The sequence below is a fragment of the Ambystoma mexicanum genome, chromosome 1q (genome assembly GCF_040938575.1).
Source record: "Ambystoma mexicanum isolate Mex_15411 chromosome 1q, UKY_AmexF1_1, whole genome shotgun sequence".
In the NCBI taxonomy this organism is placed as follows: domain Eukaryota; kingdom Metazoa; phylum Chordata; class Amphibia; order Caudata; family Ambystomatidae; genus Ambystoma; species Ambystoma mexicanum.
This window is the reverse complement of record NC_090922.1, coordinates 163,826,236-163,849,593: the sequence shown is the minus strand read 5'-3', so window position 1 is coordinate 163,849,593 and position 23,358 is coordinate 163,826,236. Positions and strand designations below refer to the sequence as shown.

Below are 23,358 nucleotides of genomic sequence, written 5' to 3'. Positions count from 1 at the left end.
TATAGTTTACTGGGGTTTCGCCTTCTGCAAAAAATGTCCAAAACCTATTTTAATAAGTTGTTGCTACTACTTCTTAGAAAGGAAATGTTCAAACAATGTGGCAAATAGATCGTTTTCAAACCTAGTCTTTTGCTGCCTGGCAACCCCAAGTTATTAAAAAAAAAGTTAAAATTGGGCAAAACAAACAGTCCTCAACTCCTTTTCTTAAAGTCGCCCCCCAAAGCTAATCAAAAGGTTTCCAAGTAGGCTCCTAAAGGCAGTACTGCCTGGCGGGACCTTTCCAAGGTGATTTTACAGTCTTCTCTTTTTAGATCTCACCAGGGCCTTGCAATCACCACTCTGCTTTCTCTCTGCTCACTTTCAGGATTCTTGGAAGGTCTCACCTAGGTGGGTTGCTCAGGATTCCCTGTCTCCCATGAATCTTTGCTTTAATGGGTATTTGCCGCCAGGTTTCAGGCATCTGCAATTTTCTAGCCCTCCTGCCACATTCTGGTCAGCCTCTCGCATCCAGGGGTAAGCATCCCTCAACCTCTACAGGCCAGATCTGCCTTCATCGAGACAGGAGTCCTTACAAAGTCCTCCCTTCAGCAATGTCTCCTTGTATCAAGGAAGCATCAGGAGCTATGTATGGTTCCTCCAAGTCCAAGACCCTGAATGCACTATTCCAGTCCCTTTTATACCTACGGTGATTTGATGGTTTCCAAGCTTGTACCAGATAGAGCCCTCCCGAGGCTCCAGAGTTGCTGGGATTGGTTAGTCCCCAAAGGATAATACAAGTCAGGGTTTGGTCGATCACATTATTGGTTCCATTAGCCGACACAGAACTAAGGTTCTGAAGGCATTCCTGGTGTGCAGCATCATCTTTAAAGCCTTTTGATCAGTGGCTGCAGCTCTGCTGTGCCCTGCAGCCTCCCCAGTCTGAGGTTGTTTTTTCCAGTCCTCTGGCCGTTTCGCTCCTGCATAAGGTGCTCTCAAGATAACCGCTGTATTGGCAGGCTGGGATTCCCCCCCCTCCCTCCCTCCCGAGAAGAACCTTGCAGCGTCTCTCTGGGAGCCCTGTTTCGTACACAGGCAATCAGTACACCTCTCCCCAGCCGGTAGGGTGCTTTTTGTAAGTGTGACTGCGGACTCTTGAGTAGGTACCTTCGCAAAGAACATGTCATTTAGCCGTGTTCGTTCTCAAAGAGGGGCCCCTATGGACTATTTCTTTGTTTAAGGGACTTCGGTTTAGTCACCCTAAGTTTCACTAGGGTCATACAGACATGGACCCCCTTTGCTCACTGTGCCCAGAGAGGCACAGCTCCACCACCTCACTGATGAGGCCCAATAATGCTGAAACACGTGTATGGGGTTGCTGTTGGTAATCTTGTTCAGAAGAGGATAGCCATAGCAATTACCCATTTGGCCGGGACAAAGACCGACATGCAAATGGATATTTTCCTTCTGTGAAAGGTACAGTGAGCCAAAGTGTGGCTGCTGACTCTTGAGTGGGTACCTTCCCAAAGAACAGGTCATTTCGCTGTGTTCGTTCTCAAAGAGGGGCGCCTATGGACTATTTTTTTGCTTTGTAATATAGTCAACCACAGTGGCAGTAATAGAACATGGCAACATGGACTCACAAAATTACTTCAGCCCACTTCCTTTGAGTGGGCGACATGGCTCTTGTAAGCCCCTTAATCACCCTCTGGGTCCCCACCCGGCAGTAGATGGATAACCCCAGTCCCATGTTATGTCTTCCCCATCTGACGCACCAAAGGCAGTATGCCCCCCAATCCTATAATACATAGGTTTGAACAAAACTGAGTCACAGAAAGCATATTGGACAGTCTAAGTAAGGCCTGATCTGGGAGCATGTTGGGGAACCCTAAGCTTTAGGGTTCCCCATAAAGTAATGGAGGAACGGCTACAGGGAAAACACTTACTGGAAGCCAAACTATGAACTCTGTTCTGAAGGACTATTCAATGAGGCTGAGAGGAAAGAGCGAGGGGTCAATGGAACACCCATCAATTGCAGGGACGGGTGACCTGGAGGAGCTCTGGGAAGTCGGTTTATTCGGCAAATCCTGGCGCCTGATAGCCTATGCAAGACATTCAGAGGGCAGAAACGCGTGACCTGTTCTGTGCCCAAACACTTGCAAGATGACTCAGAACACTGCCTAATCTAGGGTATTTGTCCCTTCTCCACCAGGGGGAGCACCCTCCTTTGAGGCTATGGAGACGAGGATTCACATTCTTGTAAGGAACTCCTGGTCCAGAATACATTGTCTGCCCACATGGTAATCTCAACTACTTATTGACTCGCCCCATAGCATCATTTGGTCAATCTCTTTGGCTTTAGATAACGCTGGATCCTGTCAGAAACAGTCAAAGACAACCGACACACTCTTGTTTGTGATGACATACATAAAAACTACGAGGAACCTTCAATGAAGGAGAGAGAATCCTACAGAGGGGCGAGCCTCTGACAGGAAGACATCCTGGAGGGGGCAAAGCTACGCTACCGCAGAGCCATCAAACGTGAGTGCAAATGAAATGCTTGCAAGATGCCGGTAGGCTGGCGTCCTGACCAGCAAAGACGCTTGGGTGAAGGAGGCAGGGATGGTAAAGAGACCGCCTCGCCCGGTGGCGTGACCACACAGAAGTCGTGGTGGGCCTGTCAAAAGAAGCAGAGACCAGACTGCAGTGGAGAGACCAGAAACCCAAAGTGCGTAAGCTGGGCATTTGCTGCTGAGCCAAGCGGCGAAGCAAACGCTCCCGAAGAGATAACATTTGAGAGAGCAGAAGAGTGATATCCGAGGCTGGTAGAGCCATAAGGGTTACAGGAGCCAAATAAACCCAAGCGGGAAGCACATCTAAGCAGAGCTAAAGCAAGCCTATCAAGAGTCGTGGCTGGAAAAGCCACAAGGGTTATAGGAGACAAGAAAATCAGAGCAGGCAGATTCTGCACTGAGGCTGAAATAAAGTGAGCCTGTCAGGATTTTGGGGAGCACAGGAAACACGAGACATAACTAAGAACTGGAGTGAGAACCCGGAGGGTTCCCAGTCCAAAACAAGAAAATTGTCAAGTACCAAGCTGGAGTGGTGGAATAGTATTGAAAAAACCCTTGGAGGGGGGTATGGCATTAAGATTTGGCATACAGAAACTGCAGAGAGGCTGTGAACTGTGTTGAGACATTGACACTTTTAAAACCTCTTGGAAAAGGAACCCAAGTAATTGGGCCAGGCAAAAGCAGGCTATTGCTCCAGCCTCCTTTTTTCTGTTCTATTTTTCTTAAGTGGTAGGAGCTCGTTAGCCAATATGATTTGGACTAAGGACCATTTCTTTTGGACTTTGACAATCACCCTTACTTTTGGTTTGTTAGGCAGGAACTCCCCTCACAGCAGTACGGTTGGATAAGCTTTTGACATGAACATCTAACCCTCGCACATTTTAGTCAGAGTCCTCCTTCCGGTTCGCCATACTACCTTTAACCCATTGAGGCCACTTAGAAACAATTAGTCAAGACAACTATGTACTTAAATCAAAAAACAAAGGCAGTAACTAATGTGTCCTCCTATCGCTCTAGAAATAAGATTCGAGAGTGACCATGATATGCTGGTCCTTGTTTTTGATCTGAAGGGAAATCTCAAGTGTACCTGATCACTAGAATGTACAGCAAGAAAAATCGAATGTGCAAAGTTTAAAATGGATACAAGCTGGATAAAGAGAACATTTTCCCAGAACATTATGAAGAACGAACCTCGATACTGACAGATGTGTATGAAGATTACTTAACCAATCCACTAAGATTGTATGATACCGCCATTGGGCGATTTGTGACAGTAGCAGCATACAGAGTGAACAATTGTGTAACCAAGGGGTAGCATGAGAGAGAACGTAGAACCACTAAAGTAGGGCTGCCATTAATGGGAGAAATTCTTCCAATACAGCTCAGAAGGGATTACAGTATACAAATCTACTTGAAAGAATAATGTATTAAAAAGTAATGGGAAAGGCTTATGACTGCAGCACAATATAATAACCAGAGGGAATTTCGAAGGGTAGTTTGCATTGGGTGCAACCAACCATTATGGATATACCCGTAACTATCACAATGGCTCAAACACTTTTGTACCTTATATGCAAACGTTCAGAGAATTATAATGCAGAAAAAAATGGGGAGACTGTGTCAAGAGTTTTTACTACTAAGGGTTGTAATCAGTCGTCAGATCCTCTGCCACGGATATATCCAACTGAAGAATTTGGCGTTTAATATGGAATACAGAAGACCCAGCTCAACAAAAACCCAATAAAGCACCTAGTCAGTTATTGAGATTCTTTTTTTTTAAAGTGAACCAGGAATATGGGTACCAATCTTGACAATGTTTTTTTTTAATGATTTGAATCACGAAGCTGCAGAGGACCATCATGGTCCCATTTTATAAGACTGACCGAAATCAATCCGTGAACTATAGAACTTCAAGTTGTACACCAGAATTGTAAAATCTAGATGTTCCATCGCCAGCACAGGGCTGGATTTAGGATACCTATGTGAACAGATCTGTCAGACTAAACGATCATTTCAAAATATGTTGTCTTGAGTAGGACTATGCTGCAGACCGCAATATCCAGGTCACAACTTGAAAGAAATTGGCTGAACTAGGTGTTAGACGAGCGAATACAAGCAATTAATAACATTGGTGTAGTTTGATGGGGATTTGATCGACCCAGCACCAAACGTTTTAATATCAATAATAGTGTTTGGCAGGACTGTGTGATGCCCCACCCCTACCCTCCCCCTTTTTGCAATTTCTCAAAACTATCTTGCTGTAGTGAAGAAGAAAAAATACAAAATATGGAAGCAGACAATCTTGCTTCTTGGAAACAAAATGTGGGAGTACTTTTTTTTGCCATGACGGTCTGATGGTATCAAAGACCATCAAGGGACTAAAATACCAATTAAATACATTTACTATTGTAAAGCAAAAGGACTGAAGATCACATTTCGAAAACTAAAGTCATGATCTTTATCCCAAACAAAATGGCAGGGTCCCACAAATATAGATTCTCCATTGGCCAGGAAGTGCTAGAGGTGGTCTTGGTGTATGACTACCTATGAGTGATAATGAATAATTATTGAAACTGCTAGAATCTGATTGATAAATGCTCTAGCTATCCTGACCAGAGTTACAACCGTTACTAATTTCAGGGTTCACAATTGCTGGGAGCTATTCAGCTTCTGCTTCTAGCCTAGGAGAGCCTGGTTTGCGTGAAACCAACTGCTACCAGGATCTACTTTTGCCTCCCCTGCAACTTGTGCCTTCTAAACAAATATTAATTTTAAGTATGGAGGAATTAGGACATTTCTAGTACACACTTAAACCAAGTAGATGTGCAAAAACTAAATTTTTCCTCTCCTATAGAAGTTACATTTGTAGTGATTGATATACTTATCTGGTTTGCCCGTGGTAGCTCCTGTATACTGGATGATGCCAGATAACCAGGAGCTGGGTTATGAGATGCAGGCCATAACGGCAACATTTGGTGTTGTGCCCACTGATCCGCATCTGCCCAGACCTACCAGCTCAGCTGCAGTAACAAACGTTGTAGGCATAGCTAAAGATACGCTACCCATCAGGAAAAGTGATAGGACCATGGAGAAAAATAGCGACTATCTTCTCCTTAAACTCAACCACTCCCCCAATTGCACCATCTCCCTTCACCTAATCTACTGACCCCCATGCACCATGGCTGATTTTCACACAGCACTGACACCACCTGTCTGACAACCTAAAGAAATCTACTAAAGGCATCCTCTTAGGTGACCTTAACCTGGGTCTCAACGACCCCAAAGACTATCCTGCCAAATCTCCCAACAGCGCGCTGGAGACGCTAGGGTTCAGAAACACAATCTCTGCCCCCACCCACTCAAGGCTGCATCTCAGACTGGCTAGCCCATCACAACAGCCCACTTACCTTTAAAGCCAATTCCCCCACTCCATGGACCGACCACATTATCCTCTTCGACCTCGCTACCCCGAAGAAAGTGCACCAGTCTGCGATACCCCTGCCGCCAGCCACCACCAGAAGTGCGCAGATGCTCACTGCCGCCAGGCTCTTTCCTCACCTACTAGGGCCGGCCTTCAGGTCACCCCCTTCCCCAAAGACCCCGATGTACTCACCCAATCTTTCAACACCGCAATCAAATTAGCTGTGGCCACCATTGCCCCCCCACTTCTCATAAAGCCAAACCCACTGGACACTCAATGCCTGGTTCACTGCTGACCTGCTAGAACTCGGCTCCAAAATATGCACTGCACTATCCCTCTGGCAATACAGCCATTCCGACTCGGCCAAACTAGAATTTAATCTCATTTAATAGCAGAATTGCCAAGGCCAAATCTGACAGAGATCTTCTCCATCTTCAGGGAATTTGAGACACCCTCCATCCCACCCCAAGCTATCACCAAAGATGAGGCTTGGTGCGATGGGATTCAAACAGCCATGCTCAACAAAGTAGACACCCTGCACACCAAAATTCAAATCAAACAATGCGACAATCCTCACTTCCTGAACTGCCCGAAACCAGCAGACCAACCTCCCTGTTCCCCTTCAAAACAATCCTGGAGCATGATATCACCACCATGAACTCTGTCAAACCCTTTAACTGCAAAGGGGACATCTGCCCGGCGCCATCAAAGAATGTGCGAACACTCTTGCTCCCTTCCTTACAGCATTCGTTAATGCTTCCTTCACGATGGGACTCGTCCCAGCTTGCCTCAAAGAAGCATGGATTTGAGCCCCTCATGAAGAAGCCTGCACTGGACCCCACACCTATCAACTATATGCCTATAACTACTGTCCCCTTGCTGCTGAAACTTCTGGACAAAGCTGCCTACCTCCAAGTGCAACAATTCAAGGCCAACAACCTACTTGGTCTTAGTCAGTCTGGGTTTCACCCCGGGCACAAAACAGAAACGGCCCTACTTGACTTAAGAACTTACTCGAGGAGTCAAGTAAACAATCAACCAATCGGATCACATGGACACGTTAGCTTTGATGAATTTCCTCCATGCAGGACATGAGGAAGTAAAGCAATTAGTAATTTCTAGCTAGGACAAATGCAAATCAGCTACAAGGTATGCCAATACTGATTCCGTCAAAGTGTTAACCACTGCCTTGATAAAGCCACATGAAACTCAGCCATGTAGTCTGCAACCAACACCGACACACAAATTCGGATTATCAAGAGTTTATTGGCTTTTTTTATTTTATTTGGATGTGTAGAGCGCACTACAGCCCAAAGGCATCGAGGTGCTATTGCAAGAGAATGTAATTAGGCTTGGTTCAGGGTTATATTGAAGGCAGCCCAAGAATAGAGTTTTAGTTAAAATCACAGGCGGTTCAGTAAAATTCATACATAGGTGGTTACATCTTTAGCATATAATACAGTTGCATACAGGTTTCATACCAACTAGTGCTAACATCCGGTGAGATGCAAGATGAATAAGAGCAAGTACAAAGGGTGCAAAAGTCATACTAAAACAGTTTTTATTGCTTTGCGAAAGGCTTTGTGCGAGTCAATCATCCTAATGTGAGTGGGTAGAGTGTTCCAGGGCAATGCAGCCATAATAGGGGAAACTGGTACCGCCTGCACAAACTCTCCGGGTCTTAGGAATGGAAATTCTGTTGGTTTTGGCCAGTCTAATAGGCCTGGCTGAGGTTAACTTCGCTATTCTTTGGACCAAGTAGGTGGGGTGCCAGATCATAGACGCATTTATGCCTAAGAGTGAGGGTTTTAAAGACAATCCTCTTTAAAGGGAAGCCAGTGAAACGTTTATTTATGAATCTAAAATATCAATAGTATCTTGTTGATGGAATTTTTGGTCACCTTACTAACAAGCCCATATATTACCCTGTATAAAACTATTTTAACATGTAAAGAATCTTTTGGAGAAATAGACAGGTTACTTCAATAATCACACATTTCAGTTGACAACTATTTTCAACGCTGGATTTGTGATAACACTCAACTCATTACAGGTGCCTGCAAATTCTGCCAACGCCCTGCAAGCTTCACCAGAGCTCCCCTCCCAAACAGTATCATATTCAAAACTGCATGCATTACCTATAAAGCAGTCTTCAATGGAAAAATAAGCATACTTGCCAGCTAAATTCCACAGCGCTTGGGGCCTCTAAACCTCACCTACTAAAAGCTTAGGAGGTTGGAAGCAAAGCAACCCCGGGAAAAAAAAAAAGTTTCAAGCAGCATTTCATTCTGTCACAACCCGAGCACCCGAAACTCAAAATTCCAGCAAAGGCTTGAAATGCCCCCGCCATCGTTTAGTTCCGGAAAACTGAAAAAACATAGCCTGTTCAAAAATAAAATTCCTCGCCACTTTATAAAATTGAACTCCCAATGCTGGCACCCCCCCCCCCCGTCTTTAACTCTGCTGCTCCCGCGCTATAAACAATACAATGGAAAAACATTTTCTTGGGGTATTTGCAAGTATTCAGATTCGCAGATATAAAACCTTTCACAGGCTACATGAATGTAGTTAAAGCAACCACGGATGTAAAATTATTTTTAGTAATTGGAATTTTTAGTTACTTACTTTAAAGATTTTTATATGTTCGCAAATGCCTCATTTACATGCTACATTTTTTTGCAATGCCAACGTTTATCAAAACAATTCTCAGTTTACTCACCATGGCCACGTAGGCAGACAGATGTTGAAAGGGCTCGTTTGCCAACTAAACTAAGTGCTCGAGAAGCCAGCATTCTGAAACAGAAATCATTAAAAAAAACATTAGCATTTCCTGAATACAATCGTAAGTTTATAATTTTTTCCTTTGCACTTCACATTTAACAGATAGTTTATTGCGGATCACAAGAGCAGACAACATACATTTCCAAAATAATTAGTTTGCTTCAATTTCCTGCACACATTTGTTTTTGTAAAAGCACTATATTGCTCTGGATAATATCTCCTACCAGTCTCACCTGGTGGAACTGGGCGAGCGGACCAACACTATCTCCAGCATGTGGCTTTCACCATTCATTTATGGGTTTCTCTTGTCTGGGTGGAAGCTAGGCCTTGGGAGGACGCGGATCTTCTTAACTGTAGGATATTGGCTGTGAGATCAGCATGTCTGGTTCGAAGCAGATAAAGCACCCCTACACGTCAAAACTGGATTAGAAAACATAAGAGGGCTTGTTTTCCCCCCTAGTACTGGACGGAGGTTAAGCTGGCAATGCCAGGTCTGCTCTCTGCACGGGTTGTGTTGTCTTAAGGACACTTTTGCACCTCCCAGGAGAATGTTCGAGAGTTGGACCATTCCATTCCCTGGAGAGGTTTTGGACTGCATAGATTTTGTTCTGGGTACCAATAACTATTCCCGACTTACATTGCCTGGAGGCCAGGAATGCGGTGAATTGTGTACAAAAAACGTGGCACCAGTGCACACCAACGCCAACTAATTTTGCGTGTTTGCAAGTTCAGACAGACAGAAGCCTATGGACATGGGGGCAATGTTTGCTGGTGGTCAAGTTACTTGGTAAAATGGGGAATACACAGGGGAAATACCCAATGCCACCTGGCATAGTTTCCTGACTGTATGGACCTTATGTGCCCACTGTAGCATCTTTTAACAGACTGAGTGACCATCTCATCTTGCCAACCTAGCTCACTTGCTTTTCACTGTGCGGTCTCTTCCCACCCCATTTTTTTTATTTCTTTTTTAGGGCGGCTATGGAGGACATTATTTCAAAGTCTTTGTCACAAACCGTTTACTTGCAAGTCACCCGTTTTGAATACTTTTTGAATTTTTTTTATTAAAGGATATAGTTTATTACAAACTTTTCATTTAGCTTATATCAAATACATTCAGTAAAAATAGAATTCAAAATTCATTCTTAGGTGTCCTCCATCGATCCCTCTCAGTCATTTCTATTTCACCGCTGCTGCCTTTTCCACCAGGCGCTGCAGGTGAGCTGATCCAACAGAGGACCCTCCCGGGCCTCTGTTTGGACTAATTTCGGGCCTGGTTTGGGCCCCCTGCCTGCATCCCTCTTTCCCCACGGCTTCCCGGCTTGGCCTCCTCCCAGCCCATCCCCGGTCCCTTATTGGCTAATTTCAAAGAGCCATCCGAGGCTCGTATCGAGCCTGATCACCGCGGCCGTCGCGGGCCAAAAGTCAGCATTGCAGGCTTCCCCTGCTTAGTCCCGCCTGCCCCTCCATCCCCCGGGCCCTGATTGGTCCACCTCCCCTTTATCCTCGACTTTCCCAGGGCAGCCCCGGTGGCGAAGAGCGGCTCCTACAGAGGCGGCTCCAAGATGTGTCTGCAGGTGTCCGCAGGGAAGCGAAGGAAGCCAGACACCAACAAAACTGAGTGTGGCATGAGTGGGGAGTAGAGCAATCACTACTCCAGAAAGCCCTTGCCACTCTACCTTACCTATCATAGCGTAAACTGCCATAGAACTGCACCTTGCGTACCTAGAGAGATTGTGACCATCAGCCTAGATCCAGTCCTGACTAACTGCAAATGTTGCATTCCACTACACACTAGCATATTAACCAATGCCGACTAGTGCCACACATACAGAGAATGATCAAGATTACCTTGTGTCACACTTCGACAGGTGTAACAATGTTTGCATGTACCACACTTAGTTGGAATTCTTGACTCTAGTCTACTCCGCATCTAGACAGGATTAAGAATGTTAGCATGTACCACACTTAGATGGAATTCTTGACCTTAGTCTGCTCAGCTTCTAGACAGGATTAAAAATGTTACCATGCACCACACTTAGATGGCCTTTCTGACTGAGTCCTCGCTTATGGAAGGTGTCCAGTAGTGCTCATGCCTTGAGGGAACCTCTTCCTGGGTGCCAGCGTATCACGGTGAAGGGCCCTCAGGGTTAGTGTATACCGATCTTGATTCCTGAGAGGGGCTTGCCATAGACATGCTGTCGACATCGCCATCGACAACCGGTCACTCTACCTTGCCTTCCATAGCATAGACTGCCATAGACTTTAATAATACATATCTAGGAAGACTTGTGACCACTGTAAATGGATTGTAAATGATGCATATGCTAATGCCACATATGTAGGGAACAAAACTTTAGCTCGCGTCGCATCCAGATAGAATTGTGATTGTTAGCATGTGCCACACTTAGAATTTGTAATGCCAACTAACCAACTAACAATTCCATCCCTCTGCACACACCTCTCAAACTCTAACCAAACAACCACAAGCCTAAAATGCAGCAATCCGCACAAACGTCACAACAATGCAACAACAAAACATACCACATAGACTTGCACAACAGCACACAACGACTACGGACCGTAAAAGACCCCAAGCCCAGCCAACGGACCCACCGGGCTGAGGCTGCCAACAGCACATCACTGCTCTCCTGCACTTTTCCAGCTTATTCCCACTAACCCACCCCTTCTCCTCCCCTTTTTCAGAGCCGCAAGAGCTCCAAGGGACCACTACGGTGGTGATAGTGCGCGGTACAAATGGCCTTTAACATTAACATATCTTTCCAGAAAAGGATAATGGTGATAACAAGGTTCTTATTTTCACCTAGAAGGATCTGCGCCCATCTTCCTTCTGGCTCCAACTGCGTATTTGTTCGTGAGAGCATGTCTCGGTATAAGGCTCGCTTTTCTGACAGCGCTGGACACACCATTACGATATGGTGCAATGACTACAATTTCTGTATCTTGGCAGAAGCTGCAGTAATTCAGTGTTGAGGGAATTTGTTTGGTCTTCGCTAAGAGAAAATTGTAAAAAACAATCTCGTATCTCGAGCTGGAAAAATTACGCCAACATATTGTGGTAATTGATTGATCGGACTGGTTGATCGTACATGGTACGGTCAGGTGATATTTGGATTTTAGGTTAATCGTATTAATCCAATCCTTCAGTCGAATATTTTTTTACCTCTTGCGTGGTCGGTGCTTAAGCATCCTTTGTCTTGTTTGATTCTTTTCGTATATCCGAGACTTCAGATTTCTCATACTGTGCCTTTACAAAGAGTTTCTGTACCCATTGCGCTCTTATGGATATTCACTTTCTCTGGAATTCTCTTGTGAATGTTATAAGCGTTTCCTTGTATTTTTTTCTAAGACTAACGCTCACCTGATTCCCACGGAGGCGCTGGTCCCGGCTGAACTGTTATAGTCTCTTCAATTGAGAAGCGTAGAGCTCGGATGACTCTCTGGACTGGGCTTCCTCTTATTGACCGTCTGGCTTGCAGGGTAAGGTTTCTGCAGGCGGAAGAAAAAAGGGTTAATGACCGTTTGGCTGGACTTCCTCCTCACTAATCGCCAACTCTCCGAAAGTCCAATGTCCTGGTGAGCTCTCACCTTAGGCGTATAAATGCTGGGCTCTCCATCCTGCAACTTATGCAGGGGTGCGTAGGTTCCAGTTACGTCACGGGAGATCCTCAAAGTCTTTTGTGGCCTTAGAAGTGGCACAGGTGCTGATATGCCAAAAGGTGATGCCGCCGTTACCGCACGAGCAGATGCCAGTAGGTATAAAGAGTTTATAGTCTTGAAGAGATGGGCACCTTTAATGAAGTCTTTGCATTGTCTTTTTCAGGTGCCTGGATGCTGAGGGCGTGGTCACTGAGAGCGCGACACGTGCGGTTTTACGTAGGAATGGGAATTTCAATGGCACCTCAATAATGTCCCTGGTTTTCTGTTTTCAGGTCTTGAGATGTTGCAGGCGTTTTCCCAGTCGCGGATGCACGTGGGGAAACACGTAAGTGTTAGGCTTTCTTGCAGTCTTTAATGGCACTTAAATAATGTCTTGTTTTCAGGTGCCGGGCTGCTGCGGTTGAAGAGATCGTAATACGCGCACAAAAGCAGGTAAGAAAAGTAAATGCAGCCGCCTTCACCCGATTCCTACTTAACAATGTTCTTTGTCTTTACAGGTGCCGTTAGGCTGCTGAAGAGAAGGACGTGAAAGCACAGATGGATCAGGTAAGTGAGCGCGGCTGCGAACGTATTGCAACTTGCTAACCTTATGTTTCTTTTGCTTGCAGGTTCTGCTGGTGTCTGGATTCCTGGATGGTAAGTATAGTTCTTGTGTCTTTCTTCCACAGGTTGCTGAGCTGAAGCTGGAGATGTCACTGGAATGCTGGAGCTGACTCGGTGTGCGTCCTGCTGCAGATGCAGAATAACACGAAGCACGTTTTCCCAATCGGGTGTGGTTTAAATAGTGTTGGAGTGATTGGGTGTCTTCTTCCTCAGCCTCGCCCAGGCAAAAGAGTTCCTGTGTTCCAGAGCTAAGGAGTGGCACCAGCCCCACCCAGGTAAGAAAGTAGTCCCAGTTCAGGGAATAGTTCCTCCCAGCAGAAGGCTGGGGACTTCATCCTGCCAGCATTTGCAAAGGTGAGTATGCAGCATGGTCTGCTACAGGTAGGTCCACCCAAGCACCTTTGCAAGAATTATGAGCCCGGCGCCCCTGGCGCCGGGACTGAGGTTCCTTATGAGCCTGGCGCCACAGGCGCCAGGACATGGTCCAAAGGGCCCCAATAGGGGGTTGCTGGAGCAAGGGCCGAGGGTCGTGAGCCTGCTTCCGGGGATGCTGGGCTTGACTTGGCTTCTCGGGAGCAGTGCTCATGACAAAGACCTTCCCAAAGACTTGTTTTTCATGGCTGCACATCAGTGTCTCAATTTCAGTAATATCTAAGGACAGGCGAGCCATTCGAGGATTTAATGGGGTTTGAATCAAGGTCGTGCTTTTTTTTTTCTTTCACATCTCTTTGGCCATCCTTGCTTTGTTTTTTTGTGAGAAGTTTATGGATGAATTATTCCTAGCCAGCCAACTGGGTTCTAGGTCCTTTTGTTTAGTTGGACTCTATGTTGGTATTATTCAGTGATTCTTCCATCGATGGGTCCAGATTTATTGCCGCATTAGATAGCATAGTACAGTCTTGCATTTCATTCAGCTCTACGTTTCACACTGTTCAGCGTCGGCAGATGTTTGAATACTATGCTTGGTCGATTCCGACTTTATGGAGTAGTCGGGCGGGATGAACAAAAGATTCGCTTCATCCATAAGGTCTTTGATTATAGGGGCACGAACCATCGTCTTCGATGTTAAATCGCCGCTTTGAGTATTCATTGTATCCACAGTGTTGTGGGTATATTTACAGCGAGGAAGGGGTGGTTCTGCCGTCAAAAGGGAGTTTTCCGCAAGTAATGGAGGAGGTTCAGAAGTCGAGTTAAAACGGAGTCTCGTAATTGGTCCGGTTGAGACAACCATTATTCACAAAGCAATTGAGCTAATCTGTTTTTCAAAATACATGGCAGGCGAGTCTGAATAGTGCTTCGAGAATACATCAAAAGATGTCGAAAGGCTCCGATTTCCTTTGTGTACTTTATCTGTTATTCCTTCGGCGCTTCAATTTAATTGTTCTGACAATCCTGTCATGTGAGAAACTCCCGCTCGATTGCACATAAGAATGCATCGTCGCAGTTAACGAAGAAAACTTAGTGTTTTCGTAGAATGCCTCAGCAGAATGTTCCACAGGCGTTTGCCAATTTTCCCTATATCCTCTGCTGAGGTAGAATGCATCAACAGGTGGGGAGGCAAGATGAGGGGCACAGGGCATATCAGAGTCTACGTATTCCTAGAATAAAATGCTGTGCAATGCGCGTACGATTGAATATTATATTTTGTTCAGAATGCTCTCTCTTTTCAATGCAGGCGAGGACTTTCACCCGCACATCTTGACGCTCGCGTTAGTATCAAGATGAGCGTAGATGGAAAAAAAAAATTAACCTCAAGCTCGTATTCAAGACTTAGACTAAGAATGGTAGTTTCATGTATATGAAATAGCCAGTTTTACCGCCATTGTGAGGTCAAATCGGTTTACTTGCATGTTATGGTTGTCGCATAATGGAATATCTGGATCGCGACTGGCAGCATGCAGATAGCAATATGCAGCTACTCAAGTTGCTCCACGTGTCGGCAGACTAAGGCTCAAAGACTCTGCGGCCGCTCCACGGCGGGAGTCTCTTTTTGAAGAAAAATGTCAGTGGTAGTAGAAACAGGACCGTTCAGATACAACAGTCTCACCAGCAACACAGGTAGCAAGAGAGTCTATGCCTCAAAGAATCTGCGCCTGACTCCACCTGTCTGAGCTGGAATTCCCAGTGGTCAAACTCCTGATGAAGCTGACCAGATAGATAGTTGCCGGTGCCTTTATGCTTTATCCCCTGAATCTTTGAAAGTGCCTCTGGGATCCAAGCTGAGAAGCGCCAGGACCACTAGTGGCAACAGGGCCAGGTTGGCTTCTCCCAGTAAACTAAAGGAATGTACAGTGTTATCCCACCAGCTCTCAAGCAGGCCTGACGGGAAGCAAAACTCGTTTCCAGAGCTTTTGAAAAAGTATGTTTTCCCCCGTTTGTTCTGTCCCTGGTCTATGTCCCTCTTTTCTTTCGCCCTAAAACTGACTCCCCACTTGCTCTCATCTTTGTACTATTGTACAGACACCCTTCGGGGACCCTTCCACCATCTGTGAATGTGTTATATGGCGGAGTAGCGGCAGAGTAGCAGTCTTTGGCAGGGTCCACTGCTATTTTCTTCCTGCATCTACAGACTTTAGTCTATCTTCTGTTTCCAGTGTGTGGGAGGCGACTGGCTTTAAAAACCCCACTTCCCCGCGGAATGGCCGCGGAGTAGCGGCAGACTAGAGTAGCAGTCTATGGCTGCTGTGGACTGCTCTCTGCTAAGCCCCACCGCCTCGGAGGAAAGAACAGCGACTGAGGAGCTTGCGCACACGTGCAGAGGAGAAAAGGAAACCCTTCAGCAACGGGAAAGCCGGCCACCTCTACATTAGGGCGGCAGGTTTGGGAAAAAAAAAATCAGTCCATCTGGACGGGTCTACCTAGGGACCCTTGGGTGTCTGCCCCATGGCTCCGGGAACGCCCGACCCATCATCCCTCACAACGTCGCGGCCTCAGCTGCCCACGCTGCATCCTAATACAGCCTCGATATTCTCCCTTCAAGCACAAGGCACGCCATGCAAGGAGCATGAACACGCCACTGACTGTGCCAGCGAAAAGTGCCCATCCGCCCCCAGGAACATGCCCTCCACGGACAGAGTCTTACCTTCTGTTGCGGCAATTTGGCCTGCGCTGCCAACTGCAGCTGCTCCTCTGTGCTCCCCTGCGACCGCGGACTCGGCGCCGCCTATCGGAGGAGGGACGGCTCCGAGCTGCGGAGCAGTGGGCCGCCTGACGAACAGACGAGTGTCTCAGGAAAAGCAGGCGAACCGCAAAGGATGAAACCCATGGGCCCAGGAGAGGAGCCACTAGTCCAGACTACCCCAACATCAGAGGAAGCTGTCCTCTGACAAGGAAAATAAACTAAGAAATAACCAGCCCACTGAGGCCCGGGACAACACGTTGGAAAAGAGTTTACAGCTCTCCCAGCCCATCGTGGGAAGCATTGGCATGCACCCAACCCCTATACAATGGACAGTGTTGCCAGTACAGCCTAAAGAGGCTGCTCATACAGGCCCATCTTCATCCAACACACCTGACCTGAATGGGAGGACGCAGAAACCCACAGCTGTGACTCAGATCACTCACCAATACGGGTAGTTACCCCTACAAAGGGCGAAGGTCCCCAACCTAAGAAAAGCAAAAGATCCATCCATAAGACCCAAATCACCACGTGCAGCCCAGGCACGCCCAGCCATCAACATTGGTGGACTGCCAAAAAAAGGGGGTGAACAACCTCCCCTACCAATGGCAGAAAGCCAACCAAACTCATCGTCTCATCAGGAAACCCAAAATTTAAGGTCACTCCCAAAAGTGCGAAATATAAACCACCTGTAATCCACATGCTAAAAGACTTCTTTTGCAAACAATGCAAAAGAAAACACGACGAAGTCTGTGAAATCAGTGACAGCGAAATGCTGGATGACGTTTTCAGTACGGAGGAGCCTGTAGAGGCCTCCAACCTCAAGGAAACAAATCCAAACCTGCCCTCTCTGCATCAAGTCAAACCGAGGCAGATGGAAACCCCCATGGAGTCAGAACCATCGGGGGAAAACTTCAAGATCTTAGAGACGTTGGATTTGCATCACCCCCAAGCTATACCAACGAAGGGGTCTGCTCCAAGCCAGGAAAAACATCCAATGGAGGCAATTATTGATTCACATGACAAGGCTTCGCCCAGCGGTGCCCTCACCCCCCTTGATGTCCTCAGAACCATCCCTGAGCAAATTAGTCGCCCAGGCAAATCCCTGTCTACCCTCAATAGAAACAAGGGAGGATAAACCATCAGAAGCCACTATGAACCACAGCATAGTGGAAGAGATCCTGTCGAGTAGTCAGGAACACCCGGATCGCATACTGGAGCAAGATCAGGGGGCAAACTCCACACAAAACGAGTGCCCAACGGAGCACGAAGAAACAGCAGATCTGGCCCCTGTAAGTAAAACACTGCTGCGTGCCAGAACCTCGGAAAAAGACCCGATACCTGTGGCATCAACCCCGCCAAAAGCTAGAAGGTACAGTGATCTATCGGAAACACCTTTAAGATCACGGAGACTCAATGAACTAGAGTCCACACCAGCCAATTCGCCAAAGAAAAAGCTGGACATTCTGACCATGTCAGCTGTAACAGTGGCCCTTGCTCCTTTCACCGAATTGTATGAGTCAATAAATGACACATTAAAGGACCATAGTACCATTTCAGCAAAAATGCACTCCAAACTGCTCTATTTGGAGGGTTATACAGCTGCCATGGAAACAACCAGAAAATATCTGCGCACCCACAGCGCCAACACGAACCTTTTGAAGAGCAGAGGCAAGAAAATTCAACAACCTCTAAAGAGATAGGATGCCAGACAACGTGCAACTTCAACAATTCTAATCAAGCACCATCCCACATGCCAGGTGATCTGGAGGGGCCGACCATCAAGCTCATAACCCACCCCAAAAAAGGCCAAGAGCATCGGATAAAACCCTAAATCCTCTGCGCAAAACCGAAGACAAAAAAGAAAAAAACCAGCCATTCAGAAACAAAGTGTTCGTCTGTGTGTGAAGGAAATGAGCTAATACTGGCAGCGGACCCCGAGAACTTAGAATCTAAGGAAAACGAATTACAGACAAACAGACTTTCCTATTTTTACAGACCTGAAGGCCATACAACCTGAGACTGTGAGGAGGGAGGAACTGGTCTTCCGCCTACCTCCTTCAGAAAAAAGATTTGCCCTGAAGCAATTGAAGAATACCGGTCAGAAACCAGGTCTGAAGGCTATTCGCAATCCGATTGACATCGACCCTAACCTTACTAAGGAGAGAAACCGAGCAGCTCTTCTCGACCTGGTGGAGAAAACAAGTCCACTGAACATATCAAGATCGAGGACCTCCTGATGGAAGAGGCCCTATCTAACTTAAGTCAACACCTTGACGACCCCCCGGTGGTCATACCTGATGATACCCCACCTCAACCTAAACAAAGCGGAAGGCCACAAACCTTTGCCAACAGAACATATTAGTGTGGCAAAAGACGACTCCTTTCCTAACCTTGGAGGAACGCTGCGAGAAGACGACCCAAACTGGAAAACGGGGGCCAGATAGTTAAATGTACATAGAACCAGTGACTTCCTGTGAAAGACTGCAGAGCCACTACCGTTCAAAAGCTCGAAGGTCCCCCAATCGCAGCCCCAGGAAATCATCAAGGAAACTTTCTGAAAACTCAAATATACCAAGAGGGCGGCGGAGGACACGTTCCCCAAAAGAAGGTGGAAAAACGAAGGGGAGCAACGATCAGAAAAAAAAAGAAAACCAGAGGCACCTCAACAAAATTCAATGCTCAAACAAGGAAGAGTTATAAACCAACCTTCAGACTTCAATTGCGTGACAGCAAAGAATATGTCATCTTAAACAGAAGGACAGTAATGAAAGTGCTCCACAGTGTACCGAATCTTGGATCAGTGGAACCCAATGATCTAAAACTAGTAGAACCTATCCACAAAGGAAGATTGGCGACCTCCCATCTGCATAACATTTAGTTCGGTGAAACCGGCTACGTGATCGTAAGAGAAACCTCTGGAAACTTGGCTATGAGCTGAGCGAAATTGAAGACCTGAGACATCAACAATCACAGGACTCTCATAGAAAAGGCTGACAACACTCGAGCACATCACCAAGAAAAGATCAATCGAAACAGATCACCATCTGACAGTCACAGCAAGTTTCACAAATCGTTTGTTGCAGAAACACTTATGGTGAGAAGACCTAATAGGGATAAAGGCCATATTCCCCAACCCAGTCTGGCAAAAAGACCAGATTCAATCCAAAATTCAAATAAAGAAAGAGCCTGAGACTATCAAGGAAACCACACGTAGACCAACCGGCCCTCTGACATCAATAAAAAGAACTTTCACGCAGACCATCGAGAATGTACCTGCACAGCCGATTGAAGGGGGCAAGGTCAATCCCCGGCAGAATCTATGGGCATGGCTCCCGAAGTCTCTGGCTCTTCAGGGAAAATAGCAATTCAAGTCCATTCAGCTACACGAACCGACAACCCAAAGAACCCGCAGCAACGAAACTTCCAGACTGGGATCGTGGAACACACAAGGTTTTTCTCACCTCACAGTTCCGGGAGATGTGAACCTGAACTCCTTTGACATCCTGTGCCTTCAGGAGACGCGGCTTAAAGAAAGGCCTGCTCTATACGGGTTCGACTTAGTCCTCGCTCCGGCAAAAACAGGACCCAAAGGGCACCCATCTTCAGGCCTTTTAATCGCAATACGCTCAGGGAAAAGAATGAAATTTATCAAAATTTTGACCTCCACTTTATTTTTACTATCTGCCCAAGTGAAGTGGAACTACTGGAACCCGGAACAAGAAAAGCATTTGGCTGTCTGCAATAATCATGAATACCTATTGCAATCCAGACGCTGTCACCAACAAAGACTTCTTGGACATGATAGCGAATTAAATTGATCGTTCATATATTGATCACGAAGAACCCCACCTTGTCATCTGTGGGGATCTAAATGCAGTATGCAAAGCAAGTGAGACTTCATGGCCCTCGGGGACTTCGGCAGAGCAGTGTGGCAAAGAGTGGACCTCACTGATGAATCCCCGAGATATAGTAAACCTAGACATCTACGCCAGCACAAACCACATTCCTTCATGGGAAGGCCGTAGCTCAACGGCTACAGTTGACTATCTTTGCCTCGACTCATCTGCTCCAAACCATCACCTCATTTAACATTACTAAAACTGCGGCCAGCGACCACAACCTACTGAGCATAACGTGGCCATCCACCTGGGAGGGGAAAAAGTCATGCCAAACACCAACTTGGCTACCAACCTCAAAGGAAACAGTCTTTCTCTTGGTGCAAGCAACATCATTGCCCTGACCAACAATTACGCAAACCTGGAAACATCAAGTGTGTCTTAACTATGATCCAGACTACCGTTTGCTGCTTAACACCTTCAAAAAACCGAAATTGAATCAAGGTAGGGCAACTAAGAAACCTATTCACAATTACGACCAAACTTTGGTCGCAAAGACGCCCTCTAAGGCAACTAAGAGGAGAAGTAGCAAACAACAGCTCAGAGGCAAACAGACAAGCCCTACTTGACGGCCTGAAGCTTTACAAGACCTGACTCAAATCCTAACGCCTCTCACTATACCGAACGGACACGGAGGAGATGCCCAGGACAATCTGCAGTAAAAACACACATATTTTGGGCGCTGATCAATGCAACTGAACGACCCACGAGTGATTCTTTAATTAACAGCATCCGTGAAGACACTGGATCAAAACTGGAGGAACAAGACTCCTCCCCCTGGGTGGAGTTCCGTAATAGACAGGGCAATCTGGAAACTTTAAAGAAACTTAAAAACTCACGCGCCCCAGGCCCGGACGGACTGTCGAACATGGTTTAAAACAGCATCCAGAAGAATGATCCCCGTTTATTAGCCAAGTCTTCCAAGGATCAGCAAAAAAAACTACCAGACTCTTGGACCACCTCGCTAGTTCCCAGGTTCAAAAAAGTTAACAGATGACCAAGAACTTTCGCCCTATCGCACTTTTGGATGTGATCGGCAAGGTCTACGGATCCATCTTGCTACACAAATTCCAATTATGGTCGAGCATGGCACCTTGCGAGGACCCATTTCAGTCTGGCTTCAAGAAAAACGCAGGCACCAACACATTAACATATTAACTCTGAGTATCCTGAAGAGCAAAACTTTGACAGGGGGCAACGGAATCTTTATGGCCTTCATCGACCTAAGTCAAGCTTTTGACCAAGTAGATAGAGCAAGACTGGAGAAAAAAAAATTGGAACTGTCCGGCAGAGCTACTACAACCTATTAGGGCGCTCCACAATAACACCAGGATGCAGGTCCGTCTAAATCAAGGGCTTCTGTCAGAAGAGATCATCACAAATTGAGGGGTCAAACAAGGCTGCCCTCTTGCTCCAGCTCTCTTCGTGGCATACATGGGAGACTACAGAGAATTCGAGGGACAAGTCAGAGCCTTCCCTCCGCAACGGGGTCAGGTCAAAATATCCAGGATCTAATATGCGGATGTCATCCTTTTAGACCAGACCCCCATCGGTCTACAGAGACAGCTCACAATTTGTCGAATACATTTCTGAAAACCACCTAGAAATCAAGTCAAAAACAAAAATATCATTTGGGAAAGGGAGGGGGAAAAGCAGACAACTGTCTGGCACCTGGAAGGCCAACGGATCGAGAAGGTCACAGACTTCAAATACCTGTGTGTCATGATAGACAATTCTTCACACGAAAACGCCATGCAAAACTATTTGCAAAACAAAACGATGAGCCTCATATCCCAGGCGAAAGCCATTGACAAGAAGTTTGGTCGCTTCTCTTTAACACTGGTCATAGACTTCTATAAAGCAAGGGTGTTCCATCACTTGTATACGGCGCGGAAGCGTGCCTGAGCTACTGAAGATCTGGCTCACACATGAAAGTAACTTCTGGCAGAAAGTGTTGAACCTGCCGACCTCAACACCTATGGTTTTGATAAGGCGTCAACTCAGCCAGCTACCATTACAATCGGTGGTCGAAAGAAACTCATTGAGGCTGTTCAGGAAGCTTTTGCTGGAAAACAGCCCTAGAGAGAATAAAAAACAAGCCGACAGGAGGACACTGTACAGTTCTAAACCACTGGTTTTCCAATCAAGCGACCAAACTGGAAACGATTCAATGCTGTAATCAAGACCTGATTGAGAACCCAAACAGGATCCATAAAAAAAAAAATGAATGAACAAGACTGGATCACTGCATGTGAGCAAGCTGCAACCTACAAACTGACCGCGCCTTTTCCATACGGGCCTCAGAATGTACACACTTTACAGCCCTTTGTGGGCAAACATCCTAAGCAGAAACTAAGGAACACTAAGAATTCGACTCAATTTGCTGCACACTAATGAAATTCTCGCCATTCGTGGGCAGTCAATGTCAAATGCAGATTTTGCAAAAACTCTAACGAAGTTGAGATAACAAGGCACCTGCTTGCATCATGTCCCGCGGTGGAAAACATCAGGCAAGCCTACCTGAAACCCATCTTGGCCTCTGCATACATCTTTGACGAGGACGTCTGGTCTAGATTGATCGGAGGACAAAACAACGTGGGTGACAGCCACTGCCAAAATAATGCTATTAACTCTGGCGCCGTCTGTTTAAGACAAATAGAGAGACAGGAACAGTAGAGAAAGGCAACAAAGACCTATTTCTTGTAAAAACCTTAACGGTTAAACCAAGTATAAAAAATGTCTTAAAAAATCCTTTGAGTGGACTAGGATCAAAATTGAGTGGATGAGTAGGAGCTAAAAGCAGCTCTCTGATATCCGGCATTACCAGTGAGCAGGAGCTACCACTCATGAACGAAGAGAAAGTATAAAGGCTTTTGGCAATTTAACTTTGACATAAGGTGCAAACATAACAGTGTGCATTATTTACAAACCCGTATGCTTCAAATGTTGTATAGCTGTATCCTTCTATTCATTTACAGATGGTCCTAAATGTACCAAGTTAATGCTACATGGGTATGCATGTTTGCCATCAGTTAGCTGGGAGCCAAAAGTAGCACCTGGTAGCTGTTGGTGTCCAGCTAACCAGGCACTTCTAATGACCTTGTCCCTCTCCCAATTCTCCAGCCACAGTTGATCTAGCCACAAACCCAAGCACCTTTTGCATGCAGCCAAGTTCAAGCAAGTTCCGCCCTCTGAACTAGGTTGAACTCTGGATTTCGTGGGCCTAGATAATTTTCACCTACGATAGGGGCTGGAATGAAAGGCAACATTTACCTGCAGATAGAGGCCCAATGATCTTCACAAAAA

General features: G+C 46.2%; 1 protein-coding gene across 4 annotated transcripts in view; it reads right to left on the bottom strand.

Moving 5' to 3' along the window:
• COX4I1 (cytochrome c oxidase subunit 4I1) overlaps positions 1-23,358 on the bottom strand; it is a 184,484-nt gene that overhangs the window by 52,040 nt on the left and 109,086 nt on the right. For all 4 annotated transcript variants that reach the window (XM_069636456.1, XM_069636449.1, XM_069636465.1 and 1 more), the window contains one exon: positions 8,690-8,763. In XM_069636456.1, the coding sequence (XP_069492557.1) occupies positions 8,690-8,762 (73 nt within the window). In that variant the 5' untranslated portion in view covers position 8,763. The remainder of the gene's footprint in view (positions 1-8,689; positions 8,764-23,358) is intronic.